This window comes from Lepidothrix coronata, unplaced genomic scaffold, assembly GCF_001604755.1.
Source record: "Lepidothrix coronata isolate B3197 unplaced genomic scaffold, Lepidothrix_coronata-1.0 Scaffold12, whole genome shotgun sequence".
Classification (NCBI taxonomy): Eukaryota; Metazoa; Chordata; class Aves; order Passeriformes; family Pipridae; genus Lepidothrix; species Lepidothrix coronata.
This window is the reverse complement of record NW_016690192.1, coordinates 8770625-8793978: the sequence shown is the minus strand read 5'-3', so window position 1 is coordinate 8793978 and position 23354 is coordinate 8770625. Positions and strand designations below refer to the sequence as shown.

The window sequence follows — 23354 nt, the reverse complement described above, 5'->3', positions numbered from 1 at the left end:
ACACAGCTGGTATTCTCCTAAGAACTGATAAATTTGCAGCCTTAGTGACTTAAACCACTCCTATCTGCTTTGAGATCCTTTTTTTAAATGTACATTAATTAATCTTAGATTGAATCTGGCCTTCCAGCTGTCCTTGCTGGTGGCAGCTGGAGAACAGCCTTAGTTCAGAAGTTGTAGCATGAAATGACACTCACATAGATCTTGCTTGCTGTGAAATCTCACAGCAGGAATACTTATTACTATATCAAGTGATTTACAACTTAATTCCTATTTGACTAGAACAGTTTCACAATATTTGTCAGCATGACCATGTCACATAAGATTATTTCTCTTTTGGCAGAGATTTAGTTCTAGCGTGACCATACTGATGTGAAAGGGCTTTTCCTTGGAACAGCTTATTGTGCTCAAGTAATTGATACAAGCACCACTGGCAAAAGAATGTTTTGCTTGAATTGACTCAGTTGTGTTAAAAGGTTTTACTAATTTAAGGTGTAGATCTAGCCTATGCCTTTCATTCCTTCTTCTCTTTTGCTCTTCTTAAGGCACTGCCACCTATTTTTTTCCTTGTTATTGTTAGTGCTATTCTTTTTGTTACAACAGCTCCTGGAGCCTTTAAGTTTATGGAGATTGAAGATGAGAGTTTAACAGAGACACAAGTAACATTGTATATTAATAAATATTCATGATCTTTCTGCCTTAATGTGAATAGTTGATCAAAGAATGAATAATTCAAATGGGTTTATTGTATTGGAAGGGCCCATGTTCAACTCTAAGGCAGCCTAAAACTCAGATTTAAGGCTATGTGTGTTGTAGACACTGTAGGCTAAGGAAAAGCAGCTATTCCTGCTCCTCCTCTCCTCCCCACTGCATTATTCTACACAGTAAAATGAAGCTACTTACAATGAGAAAATAAGGGCATAACTTCTCGAATACAAAGGAAGCCTGCAATATCATTGTGGAACAATGAACATAACATGTTCTGCCTGAAAATTGACACTGCTAATAAATTAAACTAGTAAATGCCTAGCACATACTCATGGAGTAAAGTAGATCAGTTAATTTTTTGCAACTACCCATAACATTACTTACAATGCTTTTATGATCATTTATCTCTTGTAGTACTTATGTTGTCAACACGCATATAACACTGGCACAATGTATAGCACGTTATATATTAATACTTTGTGTGACTTTTAATGTTCCCTTAGTGTCCAAAATAGTTGGAGAAACAAGTGACCAGATAGCACAATTCCAACAGGAATATTCATGTGTTAAGAGAGTAGGGTACTTTAACAATAGTAACTAATAATCTACAGCTTTACCACAGCTGTATCACATCATCTTCAACTGGGGCATTTTGTGATATAAAAAATACATAAATGTAAAACAAGAGATGTTTATGCATCACTGGTGCATTTTATCTTTGTTTCTTTTAGGGTCCTCAGGGACTGCAGGGCCAGCCAGGGCCACCTGTAAGTGCATAAAAATACATGCCTTATTTTTTCATTGTAATTGCATTACATAAAGATGTGAACCATCTAATATCTATTTTTTCACATTTTCCAGGGACCACCTGGACCCCCAGGACCAAGGGTAAATTCTGTAACAGCCCTAAGTTACGATGCTTTTTTGAAAGTGAAAATAGCAGGATCCTCATCAAATGCACTGCTTGTTCCGTCATTGCATCTGAAATGCAAATACGTTTTTCTACAGCTTCCATCAGTACAGCAAAACATTTTTTGAACCTTCTGTCTTGCTCTGTCAGTTCTGTTCTGCCATGCTGGTGAGCCCTCAACAGGCAACTGTCATGGACATGCTCATACTTTTGACATGGGTTAACTTTGTCACTAAAAAGTTTTTCTCCTGTATTTAAATGGTCTTAGAGTCAGCAACAGAAAATTTTGTGTTGTTTCTGGCTCAGATGTTCTCCATAGATAGATAGATGTATATACATGCACACAGATTTAGTTTCTTAAGGGATTGTGTCAGTTAGAACAGACTGACCATCTGTAGGGTCCTGAAGCTGTAATGATATATGTAATCTGAGATCAAATTGCAAGAACTAGATGCTTGTGTGGGTGATTAAATTCTTTTAAATTATACAAATCTTCTGTCTGGATCTGGTATGTATGTCTGTCATGGTTTGAGATAGCCCCAAAATCCAATTCCCTAGTCCTAGCCGCCTCCCACATCTCAACCTAATGTGAGATGGGTTTTTCCAGACAAAACACACCAGACTCAGAATGGGGAAAGGGAATATATTACAATGACTGTACAGATAAATACCATATCACATTATACACACGATCACAATATCTCTACCATGACAATGTCACACAAAGTGCAGGGAATGAAGATACACAAGAAACAGGCTTCCTCCTTTAGAGGAGGTTTGTCAGTCTCGGTACTTGCTCATACATCAGGAAGAGTGATCCATCGGCTGCTGATATCTGATTCAGATATTCTTCGTGGGCTTCTCTGTAAAGGAGTAACACCTTTTCACACATAGCTGGATTGGTTTTTTAAAGTATATTAAATAAATGGCTGGGAGGAATAAGTTGGGGCAATAATGCGTAACAACTGTTGCAGTATCTTTTTTCCAGGTTCCAGGAGTACTATCATTAAATGGGATATGGGTGTACTAATAAAAATCAAATATGTTTTTTGTGTATACATCCTTGCATTTTTTGGAAATTAAAGGAAAGATCTTATTTTAAATGTGTTTACAATGAATTATTTTCTAAAAGGACAAAATAATAAAGCTCTCATGTATGTTGCTACAGTGCTCAAAGACTTTGCCACTTGCATTTTTGAATATTCTTTTTCATCTTTTTATATTCTGAAATACCTGTTTTTTTAGAAACAAGTGGACCTCAATGCTGCTGTTCAAGCTTTATTTGAGACAAATGCTGCCCTGCAGATGGAGGTAATATATTTCACTGTATTTACATTGTCATACAGGATATGCAGTTACAATGCTATTTTTTGAGGACAGAACAGGGCTTCTTTTAAAAGACTTAGTTTAAAATCAATCATGGATAGCAAATAATTATTGTAGGATGTAATTAAACATGCTAGAATTTATAGGATATATTTGAAATAAAATTAAGAAAACCAACAATGCTTCTACTTTTTTGTCATGATTGGTAGTAATGGAAATTTACTATCACGCATAGTGGACTGTATCTGTTCAGCCACAGATGATAATAATAGTGGCATTTAGGGTTTGAGAAAAAAAAATAAAATATATGTATGTCTGTGGCCCCATTGATTGCAAGAAAATGTATCCACATTTTTATGTCAATATGTCATAATGACAAATTTGCATGATCTAAACCTACCTGTAACATCACTGCTCTGACAATTTTAATAAAATGTACTAATTTGTTTATCAGGATGTATTATTCTTATGGTGTTTTATATGGCTGATTGCATTCATATAAGTACTTTGATTCTGTCTGGCTATTCAATGGCCAATTGACTTTTACTGTGTGTACTGTTGTTGTGATACTTCTTTGTGGTAACACATTTACTAATGACCCTTGGCAGAAATACCAGAATACTGAAGTAACTTTACTAGATCACAGTACAGAGATATTCAAAACACTCCACTACCTTAGCAATTTACTGCACAGCATCAAGAATCCTCTTGGCACACGGGATAACCCAGCACGCATCTGCAGGGATTTGCTTAATTGTGAACGTAAAGTGTCAGATGGTAGGTACCCACTTTCACTAAAGCTTGAACACAAGTAGCTTTGAAATGTGTTGATTCCAAATGTTACTTTCTGCATGAAAATTCTGATGTGTAGATTTTTTTTTATTATATTCTGTTGCAGTGTGCAACCTTTATTTCATATTTAAGATGCAATTTCTGAGTTTTAAAGGTGGAAGTATATAGCTATCTAATATTACCTAGGTATTAGAGACAGATTATATCTGTCAGTAACAGAGGTATCCAGAAAATGTGAAACTGAATCCAATTTTGTGATTAAAAGTTTTCCAAGTATTTATAGCTAATCTTGCAATGAATTTTTTGGGGATCAGATTCTAGATTCCTAATGAGAAAGTTGTATACACTACACTACCACTGTCATATACACTGACAGTTGCTGTATCCCAGAAGTTATTGAATCAGTATTTCATTTAACACCCCCCCCCATATTTAAACCTGTCATGTCATTGTAATTGTAATCATAAATGGGTGGTTATGACAATTTTGGTCAGTACCTGTTATTAGTATAATTATAATACTGAAAAGACTTTCATGTTCCTTTTCTTTCCCTTCTTTGTGAAGCTGTGGTAATTATATAAGTAATACTTGCCAAGAAACATTGAATATTTTAGCAAATTGTTTAGTAGCAATTATATTTTGGTTTTATTTTCCATCTGAAATTATATGCTAATAGGAAAATACTGGATTGACCCAAACATTGGATGTCCTTCTGATGCCATTGAAGTTTTCTGCAACTTCACTGCAGGTGGTCAGACATGTTTAACACCACTGTCTGTGACAAAGGTATGCATTGCTTCTAGAGAGACTGTGTCTGTGCTTGAACTCTAAACTAATGCATGCTTATTTACTTAACTCATGAAAAGATGCTAGATTTCAGGGGGGGTTTATTGTGCATCTTTGAGGAAGAACATATTGTGTATTCTGTTAAAAAAGTTACAGATTTTCTGGGGACTGTATATGTTAGTCTAACTCTCACTGTGATCATTTACTCAGTTTCCATGCTGATAGAAGTATTTTGTTTTGCTTCATACTTTCCTACACAAGGCATCAAAATAAGCCTGAAATGCTTCTGAGCTACATTAGTATCTCAACACTCAGGGCAGTTAAGTGTGGAGATGCTGAGGTCTTTGCAATGGGAAGGATGAAGATTATTTCTGCTCTTCAACACCTAGGTACTTTTAAATGCCATTAGGGAGAGACTGGTTTCCTTTATATCGTTAGTTCATGCTCCCTTGTACATGAAGTTCTTGAACTCTTGGGAAAAGAAATTTTTTGTTTGTGGAGTTTTGCATGTACACTGTAGTCACTGAAGAGCATCAGAAATGCCATGAAGTTCACATATGCATTCCTGTATTTGAAAGATCTCTGAATATGAAATAGTCTTGGAGAAATTCTTGTTGAGTAATGACTAACTATATTTTCTGTCTAAAATCAAAATATGCTTGTGAATTTTTGCATTTGTAATGGGATATTGGTATTGCCAGAACCTGTGGTCTAAGAAAACTAAACAGCAGAGTGATGTGACTGCAGTTAAAACACTGCTGCTGGTAATATCTTTGAATCACAAAAGCATTTCTTTCAGTTTCCTTATTTAAAAATAGTTTTTTCTGCCCAGCTGTGTTTCAGCAATGTTATAAGCATTAGCAAATGTTTATATTTAAGCTTTGAAAATGTCCTATGAAAGCTTCTGTTTATAATAATCACTGTAATAGAACCTGACATCTCCCCTGAAGAATGCAAATCATGCTCTTTGGCATTGATCCCAATGTATATAAACATGTACATTCTCCTATTCCTGAACACCACACTTGTATGTTCATGGCACTTTGTGTTGCTGTGGCCATTCAGCATAGTCCAGCCATAAGTCTAACCATGTCTTTCTCTTGGAACTTAGCTGGAGTTTGGCGTTGGAAAAGTGCAGATGAACTTCCTTCATTTACTGAGCTCAGAAGCAACCCACAGCATCACAGTTCATTGTCTGAACACACCACTGTGGGGATTAAATAAAGCAGGTGGCCGGAAGACATCAGTTACCTTTAAAGGATGGAACGGTCAAATATTTAAAGCAAATACACTTCTTGAACCAAAGGTCCTTATGGATGAATGCATGGTAAATAGTTTTTAGCATTAGCATTATTAAAACAGTACTGGAGTTACTGTGTAGACATTATTAACTTTCTGCAGATAAATAACAATCATTTAGATTCACACCCCTTAAAGCTTGCTTCTTTACCTAGTTCTGCACATGCCAGCCTTTTGATACTGAATTCAACATCTATTCAAAGGTAAAACAAATTGCAGTGATATAGAGTATCTATACTTGCTGTTTGCTTTGTGTCTCGTATTTTGAGACTGTATGAAGACACTGGAGAGATATCAGCACAGAAATAAGGAGGTCCACCAGGAAAATTTAAAAATAGTTACTGTCAAAATGAAAATTCAGGCTTTAGTAAGAGTTCTGCTGAGATTATTTAACACAAAATTTCAGGTTCAAACAGGTTGGACATTATTTTTGAACAACTAAATGCCTTTAAATTCACTGACTATGAGTCAATTGTTTGATTATTTCAGAAAATAATAATGAGTGGAAATTGAGTCCATGGCTAACTAAAATATTGTATTTTAGGAAATTTTTAGGAAAAATTGGAAGAGTTTATTAATTTTCAAATGTTCCGATTACTCACCAAGATTTGAGACATTTGGTAAAAGTCGTGGGAGAACACTGTGAAATACAGCAACCAAGCATCTTACACTTTCAGTGTTTTATAGCTCTACTTTCATTTGCAATAACAAAAGGCATGAGGCTGGTTCAATATCGATACAAGGGTGAGATTTTTAATCTCAAAACAGAAAGTGGCTTTACTGAGGCACTTCAAAGCCATTATGCTTGGAGCCTTTATTAGCAGATGCTAATTAGATGCTCTGGCCTGTGGCATGCCGATAAAGTATGGCCATTGGAGCCCCTTCTCCCCACCTTCCAGTCTGTTTGGGACTGTTTTATCCCCTGAGAAAAATTAGGGCATACTGAGATGGCTATTGAAAAGTGCCATTTTTCTGTGAGACTCTACAAGGTCTGTCACTCTTTCTGTGGGAAACTGTGTGCTGTACAAGTCTGCTGCAGAATCTGACACATTCCCCTCTCTGTAGGGATTCCATTTTTCAGTGGTATACGCTGTACTCGATGGTTTTTAAGAATGGATTGATTGCAACTATCAAGGCATTCCCAGCCTCAAGCACTGTTATACTACTATTTTATAATTATTATGAGGTATCAATTTTTACTGAGATTTTTTTTAAGGATTAGAGTAAACAATACAAAGCTCATAGCAAAAATGCATCTCTGATTCCCGTGTTTGTTTTTCAAGGGCATACAGAGTCATTCAAGTGCCTGTAGAGTTGATAACCTGACACCTGCTGTTCAGATTTGGGGGTGAATTTAGAATCTATATGAGTCACTTAGCTTGCAAAGGTGTTCTGCTCTGAGACATGTTGCACTGTGTCTGCATCCACTCAAAGTGGATTCTGGGCTCAGCTGTTTTCTGGCTTCAGCTTTGCCCAGAGTGCCCATGGTATTGCAAGGGAGAAATGGCATTTGCTAGATTAGATTCTATAGGAATTAGTTTCTATAGGAATTGCTAGAAGAAAAAATGTTTCTGTACACTACTTCTCTTCCTCTCTATAAGCACAATTTTCATTTGTGTTTCGAAGGACATCTTTTATATGAATCTAATATTCTTCTTCTGTGTGTTGCAGATTGAAGATGGCAGCTGGCGTAAGACACAGTTCTTTTTTCACACTCAGGACACTAGGCAGCTTCCAGTGGTTCAAGTTAATGCACTTCCTCACCTCAAACCAGGACAGCAGCACTTCGTAGAAAGTGGTTCAGTGTGCTTCCTTTAAGGTTTCTGTCCGGTTTTTCTTTCATCAACATGGAGGTTCTGCATAGATTGAATGCAAAAGTAATGATCCATTACAGGCAAAATGACTAGGAAACTAAGAATCATTTTAAATACTGTTGGTTAAAGAACCTCAGGAAGAAAAAGACTTCCTCCTTAGGAGAAATAGCATTGAAAAATAAAAGAAAGAGAGAAAAGACTGCAACAATTTTCTTAAAGTATTTAAAAATAAATTTCTTGGTGCTTTCTTGCATAATTTCCTGGAATGGAGTATCTGAACATGGATTTTTCAGGACATCAAGTGTTCTTAACAATTTCTTTAACACCACTGCAAAAAAATCATCCTGAGAAAAGCTGGAGGCATATGATCCTAAGGGAGCAATATCTGCTAATGCTCCTGAATGTGCAATAGCTTATATATGAAAAGTGAATCATGCCACAGTACAGTACGTCTTCTTTTCTTAAACATTGTTTTATTCTAGTCCTTTGTGGACACACACATCTGAACAGATGGCACACTACCTCTTTTGTGTTTCCTGTCCGTGTTGCCTTGGTGCTTTTCATAACACAAGGTGCTTGTGGCCTTAGCAGAGATTATTTGAGTCCCTTTTCTTTCAGACTGTATGTGCTGGTTACATCAGGATATGTTTCTGTTGTAAAGGTACTTATTTTAAATTGTCGGTCACATACTTCACTACAATGAAAACATTATTTATGTGGATTTCTTGTTTAAAATATTTTTGTGTACTATTTTGGAAAATGGTATATAGGACAGCATATTGTATATGATGCATATATTCAGAACAGTTTACTTTACAGCCATTGTAAAAATTCTTGTAGAAGAGCTGCCTAAAGTAGTTTTGAGTTTTAGAGTCTGTATTTCAGTTAACATTGTTAATGCCAAAGCCAGCTTCAGATGATACATTCTGTATATATTTTGTCACTTCTGAAAAAATCTACTACAGCGTATCTTTTGGATGGCTGCTGTTAAACTACAAACAGCATTTCATCCTCTTAGAAATTCCATTTTTTTGCAAAGTTATCAGATCATTTTGGGGTTTTTTAATTAATTCTAAAATGTTCAACCAAATTTTTTTAGTAAAAAAGAACAATTTTACCATTAGCAAAAGCACTCTTTATATTTATATGCCTCTACCTATTATCAATTCAAAGCGTGCTCAGGAGTACATGGCAGGGTGATGCCAGACTGTAGCGGGGAGCAGGGGAGTGTTCGAATAACTTGTCTGCTTGATCTTCAGGAAACCACACTTACCAAAGTATAATAAAATAAGCTTCTAAGCTATCTGTTTGTCTTTTACTATTCTGTTTCGTATCGTGTAGGTCATTTTTAGTAAGGATGAAAATCCTCTGAAAGGGCACTTCTGTTAGGTGGCAGTACTTGTCTTCCCAAGGGGAAATGCATATTCTCTATGCCATGGTACTACCAGGGGGACAGTGTCTGCTCTTACAAGGTAACATACATGTACATCCCATTTAACATTTTGTATTGAAGCATCAGTTTTGACCACTTTGGTTTCAACGGATTTTCTCAAAGACAAAACAAGATCGCAGAGTGATGATAAAGGTTAGAGAAACTGTCTTTTTGCATTTTCAAGATCAAAACACTGACATTAGGACTTGACATGTGCTGTTAGTTTGGCTTTGGAGCTGATGTTGTGACAAATGTTTGGGGTGGTTTTTTATTATTATAATCTTTTGGAAAATGTTCAGCTTCATGTATATTTTTATTCCTCTCACTGTACTATTTTTTGAAGTTCTACATCTCGGAAATTATCTATTTTTAAAACAAGGAGCTTAAAGCTTTAGAAGGCTGCTCGGATGTGTGTTTCTGTAGTTGAGGCAAAAATGTTCATCCCGCGCAGACAGATGGGACGCCGAGTTGGGGCAGCCGGACACGGACAGGTAACGGTGAAACGCGTTCCCGGGGTTGGGAAGCGCCGCAACCGCGTGGCGAAACCGCCCGTTCGGCGGTGCGCTGGTGTGCGGCGCCGTGCGTGTTTCGGAAAGCCTCCCGAGTGTTTGGGAAAGCCTCCCGTGTGTTTGGGAAAGCCTCTGGCACTGGGACGCGCGTCCCGCTCGCTCTGAGGGAGCGGGTGTCGGGAGCGGCCGCCAGGCGGCGCCGCCGCGCGGGGAGCGCGCCGTGGCTCCGCCCGGCCCGTGGGGCCGCGCGCGGGCCCGGTGGCGCGGCCATGGCGGAGCGGGACGGGGCCGGCACGGGCAGCGGGAAGATGTCCCTGCACAGGTAGGGGAGCGCCCTCCTCGCGGCCGCCGGAGGGAAAGGGCAACGCCGGACCGACACGGCGGCGATCCTGTGCCCCGCAGCCTCCGCGCCCTCTCGTTTCCCCTTAGCGGGCGGAGGGCCCGAGCGCTGCTCCCAGGGGCTGCGCCAGGGCGCGCCCGGCACAGCTCTCTCTGAACCGCTGAGGTGCGGCCGGCACTGCAGAGATACTGCAAAAACGGGAAAAGGAGGCCTTGCTCAGAGTAATTCACCGTTTCTGCTTTGCAGTGTGTGAAGCACTTTTTTTCCGGTTCTTATAGCACTTTGTGCTGCCGGTACACAAATCCATCAGCTCGTCAGGAGGTGATGTTGCTGAGCTTGTCCTTCAGACCCCCACTGCCAGCGGGCACCAAGCACGTGGTGGGGAGGAGAGAAATGGCTTGAGGCTGACACTTTTCCTCCACCCGTTGAAAATGGTGGCTTTGTACCATTCTAGAAAACTTTACTGACGTGCGGGAAGGGTTATTTCTCTCCCGTGCTTGTCAGACTTAAAATAAAAAGTGACGATTATTTCAGTTACTACATAAATAACTTTTTTCTAAGAATGGTAGAAACATTTAACTTGCAATAGCCTAGTTAAAAAGCATAAGGTCATATTTCTAGAGGAATTTTTTTTTACTGATATAATATTTGTTAGTTGTATTCATAAGGCTTACATATTATGCCTGAAAGGTTCCTTGACTTCAGGGCTTGCACTACTGAACAGAAACCAGAAGTTGTTTGCCTGACCATGTTGTCATGGTCTTCCTGTTTCAGTGAAAAAAATGGGATGCGTTGTTCAGGCTTTAGTGTGAATCCTCGACATTTATTTTCTATTTGCCTAAAACTGGGAGTATTATAAGCCAGCATGGTACAGTGCACATTACAGGTGGGTGAACAGAGAAAAGCACTGATACAACAGGGCCACAGAGAGTAAACTGCTGAAGGCTTGCTGTGGTTCCAGCTCTGAGTTAGCATGGGTTGGGTTTTTTTTCTTCCAGGTACTGTGTTTTAATATTTATGTGTTTGGAGATATTCCCCGTTGTCTGCCGCCTTTTCTAATCCAGGGCATTTGTATTTTCTCTTTCTTCTTTCAAGGTGCAGTTAGCTTTTCCTGAAAATACCATGGATGGCCTAGTGCCTGGTTGTTGAACAGGCACCTTCTTAGGCTAGTCAGGCACAAAGCTGCTGCTTTATTAAGATGTGTTTTTTGCTTCTTTCAGATGTGAAACCTGTAGCAAAGAAGAAGCTAAATACAGATGTCCACGATGCATGAAATATTCGTGCAGGTATCTGTTATCTGAATTAAACTGTTTTGGTTATTTTCTCCATTATGTGCTAAACATGTTTATCTTTTCCTTTTGTCGTTTCAGTCTGTTGTGTGTAAAGAAACATAAGCTTGCACTGAGCTGTAACGGAGTCAGGGATAAAACAGCATTTGTCTCTGTAAATGAATTTACTGACTTGAACCTTTTGAGTGGTAAGAATGCACCTTGTGCTTTTTAAAATTCTTTGATTTTACTAGGTTAGCACTACATTTTTCTTTGTTCTCTTTTTATCTTCAGATTATCGTTTCCTGGAAGATGTAGGAAGGACAGCTGATGCTGCTGCTCGACATTGTACTGTGCATAGTCCAGCAACAAAAAGACTTGTAAGTTTTTAATTAGCCACTTGGTCTTTTAGAGTTAGGATTGACTACGTTTGAATTTCCACTGAGGCAGTCCCAGTCCAGATTTCAGAGCTGATACCTCTCCTACGAAGGTGTGGCCCTGGATTTTAGAGCCAGACATCAAAAGAAGTCTCTAGGTTTATGCAATAATAGTATTGATGACTACATCCAGTTGCTTAGAAGAATAGATTGCTAACTATGTGTGTTCTTAAAATTGATGCATGATCACTGTTACTGTTGGATAATAGATGTGTGTTAAGAAAGCCTGAATGTTTTCTTCCAACTCCACAATGTTTCTGAATTTTTAAGTACAAAATTCCAAGGTAAGCAATGGGTTTATTTATTGCCTAAAAATTATTTTATGCTTCCCTGTATGCTAAATGAAGGCACCTAGTGTTTTTCAAAGAACAAGTCTACACAACTATGACTTAAAAGCTAGCCTTCTAAGAGTGAGGGGGCTTTTGTGAAAGCTCTTTCAACAACCAACCAAACAAGCAAACATACCTCACAAAGAAACAAACAACAAAAAGACACAACCAAATCTGATACAAACTATTTTGACTTGTTGATATGTCACAAAAAGGCATCGGGGCCATTTTGTTTTCCACTCTTCTGAAGACGTCTTTAAATATAGCACTGAACTCAGAGAGAACTCATGTTGATGACAAAAATAAATTCAGAAGACTCCAGCTTTCCCTCAGGCTGGAGTCATACTCTGTGTGCCTGCTTGGTACCATGATGTCCTGAAAACATGGGCTGAAGATGGTAAGATAGGTAGCAGTTTTTGGGGTGTGGTACTGGGTATGTTTGTAGGATGATACCCATAGTGCTGCCTTCAAATTAGAATTTGTGTCTGAGATGGTGCTTCTGTATCTCTTCTGCTAATGGGGTTGTAACCCAAAAAGCAGCCACATGGTGGTATTATACCTAAGAGAGCTGCCTGTAACTTTCATGATATGTTAAAGAACTTTTACTATGAAGAGCCCATTGGTGTCTTCTTTTTTAATCATAGAAAAACTGCTCCTGAAAATGTTTCAGAGAGTTTCTAGGCTTACTTTATCAACTTTTTCATTCATTATGGGGTTTTTTAAATTCAAAGTATTATATTAGATATGGCCTTTTCCACAAATTTCTGATAATTCCTGTCAGCTTTTTATTGTTTAAGTTTCAGGTTTTAAATATATTACTCAGAGATTTTTAAACAGTGTTTTTTATTTTTTGCCAGTTACAGTGCTTGAGAAACAAAGCTCGAGGGTGTAATATTGAGCTGAAAACACTGCCTGTGGGATTTACAAAAAGAAGAGAAAATTCAACCACGTTCAATTCCATGTGAGTCTTTGGTTGGTTACAGTCAGCAATGTTTTGTTTTCTCTGAGCATATAATGATGAGAATTTGAGTTCATACCAATACACTTGCTTTTAAAATCTGTTAGATGAATATTCTTTTTTGCAAAAACTATGTAGAGTTAATATTTCATGCTTCAGGTTTTCATTTTTTATGCTTTTTGAGCTCACTTTAACAGCTTACATAATTCATGCTTTATTTTGAAAAATGCCAACATTGTGTAATAGTAGGTGTGTTCTTTTACTTAATTTTGAGTTTTGTTACTGGAAAAAGAAAATCCTTTTTCAAAGTTTTATAATAGAGGATTGATGCAGAAGGCTTGCACAAATTCCTCTCTCTGAAAAGGCTGACTTCAAATCTGAAGAGGTGCTTCCAATACAGTTCTGTGTTGCATACTGTGATGGGAGTTGCTGTGCTGGATGATGTGAATGTTTTGTACAGCACAGCTTAGACAAGTGCAGACAGTCAGATATGAATTCAGGAAGAACTTTAAATTCAGGAGACTTTAAATATTCTTCCCTTTATCCACTCTGTGGGTTTTCTCTGATATCTAGAATTTGTATTTTAAGGTATTTTCACAGTAAAACTATTATTGTGACAGCAATCAGGTCTAGAGTTCAGCTCAGTGATATACTGGGGCAAATATAAACGCGTTCTGAGCTTCTCACAGCAGTGAGCTGTGCTGGATCCACCGATGGCTCCTTCACTTGTTTTCTTCATGGTCTCAGTTTTGGTGGCAAATTGTGTTTTCAGAATGTATTTTTCCCTCTGTTCTGGGAGCTGTGTGCTCTGAGGTGTCAGGCACTGCCTGGCCACCAGAGGTCTGTCTCTGACAGAGTAATAACCACCTGGAAACTTTAACAGACCCACCTGTATTGTTTGGGCTGTTCTGGGGCAAAAGCACAGGGTATGGGTTTTGTAGGTATATTAGTTTTCAGCAGAACATTAAGCGTAAAATAGATGTAGAAGTGTAACCTTTTAAAGTTACATATTTTATTGATTCTGCTAGAGAAAACCAGGGGTGAACCAGTGAAAAGAAAGGAAATCTGAGGTATTTTTTCCTCCCTCTACTCCAAATTAATAGGTCTCTGAGGCTCTCCCATCAGAACAGACCTGGTTGTAGTCCCAAACCTTGCAGAGGTTGTCTGCCTCTGCACTGGCTTTCTCTTCCTTGGCTGCATGCTCTACATTTTACAGATGCCTCTTAGTAGTCTCTTGCTGTTGTAATATCTCTGGCTTAGAGCTGAGTTTCACTGAGTTTCCTTAATGTTATGGATAAAACAACATAAACACCCTTAACAAGTACAGAGTGAGAAGTTGTCTTTAAGAGCAAGTGCAGGAAGCCCAGGGATGCTGTGTCCAGTAGCTAAGAGGACAGAAGAACAGAAAGAGCACAAATACGGGGAGGGCTGACATTTTTGGGATGACCCTGGACATGATACAGTGCTGTGCTGGCAGAAATTTGCCTTCATGTACCATGTTTCTTTCCTCTAGAAAGCCTTTTTGGGTACACACGGAAGCATAGCTTTCACTGGGAACAAACTTTGAGCAGATTATGCTTTCATGTGTATCGTGTGCTTTTTGTTGTTTAGCACAAGCAGATTTAAAAATGGAGTAAGGAAGGTGACTTCTTGGCAAATAGGTATGGAAATATTTCACAGACTGGGAGAATGCCTTACTGGTTTTTATCAGTCATAAAGTCCAGGGTACTTTTGTTGTTGCCTTTCTGGGGCTTTCACATCCCACCAGAAAGAACATGATAACATTCTCTGTTCTGAAGAGGATAGGAAGTAACTGGTTTTTTCCTGTAGAGGCTGTCCAAGGGTATGGAACACGGTCAGTGAATATTACACAACGGGTACATTTCCTCTCTGTTGCTGCTACTGTTGCTCACGCAACAATGGGCTATTTGAATTCAACGATGCTCATTAAAAGTTATCCTGTGTTTTTTGGGGGTTCTTTTTTGGTTTTTTTGGTTGTTGGTTTTGTTTTTTTTAATTGGCCTGTTCTGCTAACTTTCCTTAAATGGGTTCCGGAGGAATCAAGTTTGATCAAATCAGTGAATATCAGGCATTTCACACCTGCCCCATGTGACTTCATGACACCCATGACCTTTTATTGAATATTACATTCAAATTGGGTAAAGCTGTGCAAATAGTCACATGTCAGTTATATGAGCTCAGGGCCTTATGTGTCCCTCTTCTGTAGATTTGAACCTCTTCTCATGCCATTTGTCAGTTGAGATTTGTAGAAAGATTGCTCCAGAGGGTGGAAGTTGGAAACTGCTCAGTGTATGTGTGTGGAAAACTGAGAACAGTCTTCTCTGATGTCGTCTTCACGCTCTCCCTGCGAGCCAACTGTTGGGCTGTACAAGGCAGGAATGAGAGTAATCCGAAACTAGGAAGTACAAGATGTATTCTTGTGTCATCCCTTGCTCGTGCCAGCTCTGGAGGACAGATCAGTGTGGTTTCAATGTGTTAACCAGCCTCTTCATTTCCTGGTTTCCATTAGTTTGTTTGCTAACTTTGATGTTGTGAAAGCATACGTGCCAATGCTGGGCAACACATGGATTAGACTAACATGTGATATTGAATACCTAGATAATGGAAGGTCATTAGAAAGTAGAGTCTGAGTCCAGTTTGTGAACTCATGGTACATCTGACTTATTATTCATAAATTATTTTTCATGTGCTGCTTCATCCTACTTTCCCTGTGGTGCCCTTATTTTCCAATAGAACTGAAAGTTCCTCACTGGATGCATTCTGCTATGGAGTTGATGGGGTGACCTACTGCGATAGGAGGCCTTTGGGAAAGGGGTGGAGATTGTGGCCAGGCTGGGATAAGGCCTGGAGGAGCAACTGGGAAGCTCTAGCCAGCAGGTGATAGAGTGGAGGGAGCTTGCAACTCCATGGCTCCTGGTTCCCTTGCAGGAGATGATGGTGGCAGTAGTGAGAGACTGAAATGGAGCAGTGCAGCTCCCTCAGCTCTGCAGCTTGTGCTGCCCTGCTCCAACCCTCCCTCCTGCCTGCACTGTCATAGGCATCTACACCCAGCTTCCTACCTGCTCCATTCACAGCATCTCCCAGACAAAATCGTTTTCACCTCTCCTCCCTGCCAAGAGGGACAAGAGGACTACAAGTCTCCTCCCTGGTGGAAGGCATGCCTGCAGCTTGAGAGCATTTGGTCGGAGGATATGTGTGGGAAAAGGAGGAAGCTTATACATTCTCTCTCTCCTTTAATTGTGAGAACAAAATATAGTGTGGAGATCAAGGATTAGCATCAGTTAAGAGAACATTAGTGTTACAGAAGCTACTTGTGAGGTACACCTGAAAGCCCTAAACTCTGATCTTAACTTAGATAGGAATAATTAAAATAAATTGTTTGAAGTGTTGACGATCTTGAGAATTTAACAAGGAGATTTCTGAGCTGGGTTTTGGCCTAATATTACACTGGTGGAGCTGTTAAACTCAAATTTAGTTGTTACTTAGTACATAGTTTTGCTTGCTTTCTTGAATCCACTAAAGTTCTCGGGCAAAGGAATGCTACTCTGGGGTGGTCAGAGAGCAGGATGTTCTGGTATTTCAGTAGCTTTTCAGGACATCCCCATGTGAAGACAAGTACTGAACTGAATTCTCTACCCGGGAATTAGTTTCTTCTGGTTTTTTGCAACTGAAATGTGTCATTTTCACAGTGAATGTGGTGGTAGTTTTGTTTATTTGCATAAGTAAAGAGGACAGTAGCTTTATTCTTTAAAGATTATTACAGTTTGGGTTACTCTGTCTTGACAGTGTCCCTTTGATTTACACAGGGCTCTCAGTTCAAGCCTGGTATGTTTGATTATTGCAGCACACATGGTTAGTAACGCCCCTGCTGTTGTGAGGCCCCCTGATAGAAGACCATGTGTGTTACAGAGGAAGTGCACTTCAGTGTCTTCATTGATTGTCTGGCTGTTTACTGTAACTAGGAAACATACAAACTTTCACTAGAAATATTTCGCTTTTGCTGTGTATATTTCAAAGCCAGGAATTAGCTTGATGAAGTTTCAAGAAGACAGAGACATTCTCTCTTGTGTGCCACTACTAGAAGTGCAACAAAGTCAATTTGGCACTAGGAACGCAGTTTCAGGGGACCAGGGGAGATGGAATCACCACATCTCTGCGTGTTCTCTTAATTTAATTTTTTAAGAGAATCTCTTCTCTTACTTGGACTGAATCTTCATTGCTTAAGAAAGTTGAGGAAGGCAATATTATCCAAAAGTATGCATACTGAACACCTAGTACTTCTATTAAACTTCAGTGTAATATGTGAGAGTACTGAGTATTGTCAGATGAAAGGATAACTGGTCCGTCATTAAACTTCTTCGTGTCCTTTTAATCTCTTTTATGAGTTCAAAATGACAGAGACAGCAAGTACTACGGTATTCACAGTTTGATGCAAGATGTCCTGTATACTGTTTTTAAAATATTTTAAGAATATCAGTTGCTAAACAGAAGCAAAATCACCAGTGAATCACTATCGTTGACAAGCTGGCAGTGAAGTAGTTTTGCAGAGCAAGAATTGCAGTTGGTATCTTAAGATGTGAGGAATTTGAAATTGTTGTCAATGTATGTTTTAGTTTGCATACATATGTACACACACTTAAAAAGGTTATATATGTATAAAATCTACTGCATTCTAGGCAAAACTGGGAGGAAATTTTCAGAGGAAACTTAAGTAAGAAAGTTAAGCTTTATGAGATATCTCATAAATGTTTTAAGAACTGTGTAAACATTAAACACTTCTAAAAATCTACCAAGACACTTAACAGGTATGTCCAAATCCTTTGTAGATCTGTCCTTTAATGCCCAGCAGCTGTTCTGCCTATACCTGCAGTACTTGGAGCATCTTCCCAGATACTGCAATAACTGTAAAAGGTGATGAGGATTTTTACAGTTGTTCTGAGAGCCAGCTGGAGGTAACAGCCGTGTTGGATATACTGGTGCTGTCTCTGTAACATCAGAAATAAAAATCTTTCTGTTGTTACTGTGAAAAATTTTAAAATCATTTACATGTAGTTCTGTGAAAACTACAGTAGAGTATAGAAAATGAGTTTTTGGAAGTTTTAGCAGAATTGAAAGGTTGGTAGTTACTTTGCTTTAGAAGAGCAGTGGTTGCGAAACAGCCTGTGCATTTCTGAACATATTTTGCAGCTACATCTCATGCAAGGAAAGAGGTACTTGGCTCCTCTTTTTCCCTCTGATCAGTTTCCATGCTTCTGAAGTAGCCAGAATAGGATGTGAAGCCAAGCAATGCAGGGATGGGCTGTGATGCTGCTTTTACTGACATCAGTGATGTGCTTGTGCCTCATCCAGATCTCTGGTGTTTGGTAGTTTTATAGTCAGTGTCTTGGTATCCAAAAAACCGTGGAGTGGTGTTCCGTGGCAGCAGAGCAGCATGGAAGACTTCATGGAGTGAGCTGTTACTCAACTGCAGATGACTTACTCAATTACGCATTTTCATTTAGAAAATGGACATAGTGCATGTCTGTTGTATTTGAAGGAAATACTACCCCAGTGAGCCATAATGGAAGATTAGGTCAGTGAGATCTGGAGCCAGGATATCTAACTTTAATCAGAACTTGTTGTGAAGCAGCTTTGATAGCATCTACAGTTGACATCAAGTTCTATAACTGGGCAGAGATCACTGATGGTGAAAGATGCTTCACTTCAATAACAGGCACCCAGCAGAGACTTCACTGTACAGTGAAGAGGCTGTTCTAGTTCTAAGCTTCTTTTTGTCTTGCCTACTTCTACCATGTTCTTAATCTGTCTTGCCTATTTCTGCTTGCCATTTACTTCCATTTGAAGAGAGATGAAGTCATTAACTGCAGTTTGTGTTAGCTTGCTGAAAAGAAAAATCAACATTTTTGTTTTTCCAAAGTGAAACTTTTGACAAGGAATGAGTTTTTTCACTTCAGCTTCCCTGATTCATAGCACTTTCTGTGAACTGTTCCATAGACCAGATTGTGCCTGGAATGGGGAGGGAGGGCGGAAGTCTGAAAAGAACCCTCTTAAGCTGATTTTACAGCTGCAGTGATGAACTGAGTCTGCCTCAGTGAGCCCACAGGGAACCAGTCTTGCATGTGAAATGAGAATGTGCTTTGTGACAACCGTTCTCACTGACACATGAAGAGTGTGCCTAACAACAGGTAGCAGATAGCTAGAAGTACTTTTCTGGAGCATTTCTTTTTTCAAGTGCCTGTGTTAGAGACAGCCCTCTTGGCCACATACATGTTTCTGTGAGCTGTGTCACAATTTGTCTGTTTCCTCTTGGGAGAGGGAGATCTGCAGTACTCACATTGCTTTGGCTGTCTTGGTTTAAAAATTTGACAGAAAGTCCATATCACAGTAAGGGTGGGTCACTTAAGAGTAGATAAATATGGCCTGTTTGAAAAAATTGTGGAAGATGAAGAAGTGCTAGCAAGCCTCACTAATATATATTCTTTAAATAACTAAATTAACAGAACAAAACCCTCATCTAACAGTCCTTAAAGGCATTTTAATAAATGTGCCCATCATTAATGTTTCCTACAGCTAATGATGGTGACTCTGTTTCTGTGTATAAAGCTTACTAACTTTTACTTAAAGTCTGCCTGGGAAAGTGCTTTGAAATAATACCATTCCATGTTAAATGGCAGATATTAACATGTCTGAGAGGAATCACAAGCTTGTTAATCACAAGTGAGCTGAACTGGTTCCATAACCCTATTGATATTCCAGTTTGCTCTGCGTGTGTGGTAGTGTTGATGCTCCCTTTAGCTGTCAAGATAAGAATTGCAAAACCTTGTTTCACTTATCTTGTAAAAACTTCCAAAATTCCACTCACTAATTTTGAGTTATTTCAGAACCTTTTGCAGTTTGGTAGTTGAAGGCAGTATACTAACATGCAAAATGGCATAAAATTCACGGGGCCAGATACTGTGCCAGCTTCTGGGTATACATGCTATGTAATTAAGAATGTTTTCTATGTTATCCTTCAGCTCTGGTTGTACAGTCCTCTTAGTTCTTTCAGATCTGATGGGCTCTTAGTTTCAGCTCCTCATTTAAGGAAGACATTCTCATTATCAGCTGCAACAAACAAGCAGAGAGAAGGGAAGAATCACAGGGCCTGATGCACAGTTCTGCTGAGGCACATGTTGCTTTGGGGACCTTGGCCTTCATTAGTTCTTTGTAGTCTTAGTTATTAGCTTCTTGGAGCTAGGGTTCCTGCTTGCTCTTTTCTTGGTAACCTTCTGACTTTACTTATACTCCGGGAAGTATAAGTTCAGCTGTAAAGCTCAGTTTTCTCCTAAGAATAACTAGGTAAGGGATTGATTATTTGCTTGATAAGAGCACTTCGTAACAAGTGCTTGCATTTAAAAATTGATATCATACTTAATTAAACTTAGCAGCTAAGTCTACTGTTTTGCTACTGGATGCACGTACACTTGTCTCTGCAGCCAGCTAGAACCTGCTGGTTAATGTTTCATCTGCCTGATAAACAAATAACACAACATGTTGGAACAACGCTGTGTTTACTTTTAATTGTAGTACCACAATCTTTGCATAATTGACTGTGATTATTCTGGATACAATGATTCATTGGTCTTAAATAGTGTTGAAAAAAATAGTTAAAAAAAGAGGCAGAGAGAATTACCATTAGACGTTCCTATGCTTCACGTAGATGTTTGGCCTCTGATTTCTAAATCTTTGCTGTTTATCATGTAAAATTCTGATCCAGAGCAAAGGGCCATGAACTTTTTAGACTGTGCTTTCTCTTAGAGGATTCTTTGAGAAAGGTATTGTTATATTCGCCATACTGAATGGGAGAATTCGGAGCAATAAGAGGAAAAATGCTTTGTCTTAGGTCAATATTGATTTCTGCAGATGAGCAAAAAGGCAGGAAGAGATTTCCTGATCTAGCAAAGTATCCTCTAGGTAATACTTTCTTTCTTAAGATCTCTGGAACTATGCTTCAGTAGCTTCTGTTCTCAGGTATTAATTATGCTAGCTGGAAAGGGAAGATTTACAAGAGCTTTACAGAGCTTTTTGTCTTTACAAAGCTTTTTATTCTGTAAAATAATTAGTCTTTCTAACTTCTCTTATACATGTTATGTCAGAATGCACCTTCCGTCCTTGGCCATGACAGACTTTCTGTTGAGGCCATCACTGCTGGGAAAAGTCGAGTCCCCTGGTTTATGTTTTTTGAGGACCCGGCTGCAGCTGGGACTTGTGGCTGTTTTTGCTGCACAGGTTTGGCAATCTGTCCTGTGTGATATGAAATTAAAGGGCATGTGGAATATACTCCCTTTTAAAATGTGAAATACTGTTGATCAATTAATTGGTGTATTTGTAAGGAACAGGACTTGAAATTCAGCAGGATCTGGGAGCATCGCATCTTTCAAAGGGCAGTTCAGCTTCTCTGCATGTCCCTTTTATTCTTTGAAGCCATTCAAAATCTTAACTATGTATTTTTTCGTGCATCCATATTACAGGTTACCAAGCTTTATCATAGAAAAAACAAGTAGCAGTTATCAGCTAACACTAAGAATATGCATTTCTTTTTTTTTTTTAGGGAGAACAAGTTCTACTGGCATTTGAAGCTCGTATTTCCTCACTGTCATGCTGAGTACACTTTAAAACGGTACAGAACTTGAAAAACAGATTTTTATAAAGTTTAAATTAATCTGCTGAAGTTGAATTGCAAAACATTTTGGTCAGTTCTTATCTAGTTCTGTTACGTAAGGTAAACTCGGGAATTAATTTTAGTCTTAATTAAAAGGGCATTTAAATTTTTAAAAATGTTGAAAAGTTGTATAGTCCTTTCCTCTTTGAAAGCTACCAGGCTTTCCAAATCAGTCAGAATGTTTGGTTGTTAATCCTTTTCTCTATATAAACAGCAGCTTGTGTATTCATAATAGCAATACCCATACACCTAACATACTCTATTCTCATGGAGCAGATGTTCAGCAAGATTTGCCATCCCTCCTTGCCTGCACTCTGGAGCTGACCTTCATATAGGGTGAAATGGTTGCATTGTTTGCTTTGTAGGAAAGCCCACAAGCACATTTTGAAAAGGCTGAAAAATAAGCTTTTGTTGACAAATCTTTCTCCTTTTTTCCTAGCCTGAAGGGGGGGTGAGAAATATGCCCTTGTCTGCTTCTAGAGCTGTAGAGGCAGCATGTTTCTATTGCAGGGTTAGAAACTAGAGAGGCATCTGTATACTTCTTGTATATGCCTGTGAAATTCCAGTGCTGAAATGGAGATAAAGCTGTCGATGTCTATGCAATACTGGTACACATTTATGATCCTCCCATAAACTACTCAATTGTGCCACTCTAGCGTGCAAATATACAGGTTCCTCCAAGTGACTCATAATAGATTTTTGTGTACATGATGAACCATGTCTCACATATTTGATTTTTATCTCTGGTGAAAGGGTGCCTGATGATAAAACACTCACTGATATCCTTAAGCCGTACATTGATCCAGTGGAGTCGGATCCTGTAGTTTGTCAAAGGTGTGTATTGAATAACTTTTCTGCCTATTTCATCTAATGCACTAATAAAAGAAGGGAATGGTTCTGAATAAATACCTTAAATTAGCTGCACTTTCGTCTTGCAGAGCTGAGTTCCCAGTCAACAGTACATGTGATGAAAATCACCCTAACATTCACCAACCAGCAAACCCTGGGGTATAACCACCAAATTTAAACCAGGAAAATATTAAGAAATCGGCTCCTGGCATAAAGATCAAATAAAGTAACTAATTCTGAAAAATGTAACCATAATTAACCTCAATCAAGGGGACAGTAAATCTTTTCTTTAGAGTAATTAGAAAAACATACTAGTAATTATAACCCTCATTTATAGGAAATACTTAGTATGTGGCAAACTGTCTTCATGAAAAAAATACATTCTTCTGGCTGTTGACATGCAAAATATATCCATCTCTTATGGATGATAAGAAGAAAAGTCATTGTATATCACTGTTTCTTCATCTTTACTGCATTTTTCTTTTCAGATTAAAAATCTATACAGCATCTCCTCAGTCAGATGTACAAATTTTAATGAAAATAGAAAACAGGAGCCGAAACTCTGTCAGGTAAGGTGGTTCTTCAGTTTGTGTGTTTACTGATTAAAAATAACAAAAAGAAATAACACATTTCTTAGTCTTTTCAATATTATGATTGGAGATTACATAATCTCATGGATTAAACTTCAGTGAGTAATTACTAGCTGTCTTGAAAATTATTCAGCAAAAGTGCTATTTCTTTGTCTTTTACTATGTCAACACTGAAATTTCAATGCAATTATTGTGTGCCTGTACCTGAGCTGCTTCAGCAGCAGCCCATGCCAGTATAACAGAACATAGGTTTGTGTTAAAGTGCTAAAAAACTGTAGACATCCATTC

The 23354-nt window shown here is 38.7% G+C and overlaps 2 protein-coding genes across 3 annotated transcripts in view; both read left to right on the top strand.

The window, feature by feature from the left end:
* COL24A1 (collagen type XXIV alpha 1 chain) overlaps nt 1-9108 on the top strand; it is a 127736-nt gene extending 118628 nt beyond the window's left edge. The window contains exons 53-59 of the mRNA XM_017805305.1: nt 1437-1472; nt 1567-1593; nt 2861-2926; nt 3550-3718; nt 4410-4519; nt 5631-5846; nt 7490-9108. Coding sequence (XP_017660794.1) covers nt 1437-1472; nt 1567-1593; nt 2861-2926; nt 3550-3718; nt 4410-4519; nt 5631-5846; nt 7490-7636 — 771 coding nt within the window. The 3' untranslated portion in view covers nt 7637-9108. The remainder of the gene's footprint in view (nt 1-1436; nt 1473-1566; nt 1594-2860; nt 2927-3549; nt 3719-4409; nt 4520-5630; nt 5847-7489) is intronic.
* Nucleotides 9109-9833: 725 nt separating this feature from the next.
* The window catches only part of ZNHIT6 (zinc finger HIT-type containing 6), a 31188-nt gene continuing 17667 nt past the window's right edge, over nt 9834-23354 (top strand). For both annotated transcript variants that reach the window (XM_017805725.1, XM_017805724.1), the window contains exons 1-8: nt 9834-9895; nt 11134-11199; nt 11284-11390; nt 11476-11561; nt 12805-12908; nt 21517-21585; nt 22381-22461; nt 22965-23045. In XM_017805725.1, coding sequence (XP_017661214.1) covers nt 9843-9895; nt 11134-11199; nt 11284-11390; nt 11476-11561; nt 12805-12908; nt 21517-21585; nt 22381-22461; nt 22965-23045 — 647 coding nt within the window. In that variant the 5' untranslated portion in view covers nt 9834-9842. The remainder of the gene's footprint in view (nt 9896-11133; nt 11200-11283; nt 11391-11475; nt 11562-12804; nt 12909-21516; nt 21586-22380; nt 22462-22964; nt 23046-23354) is intronic.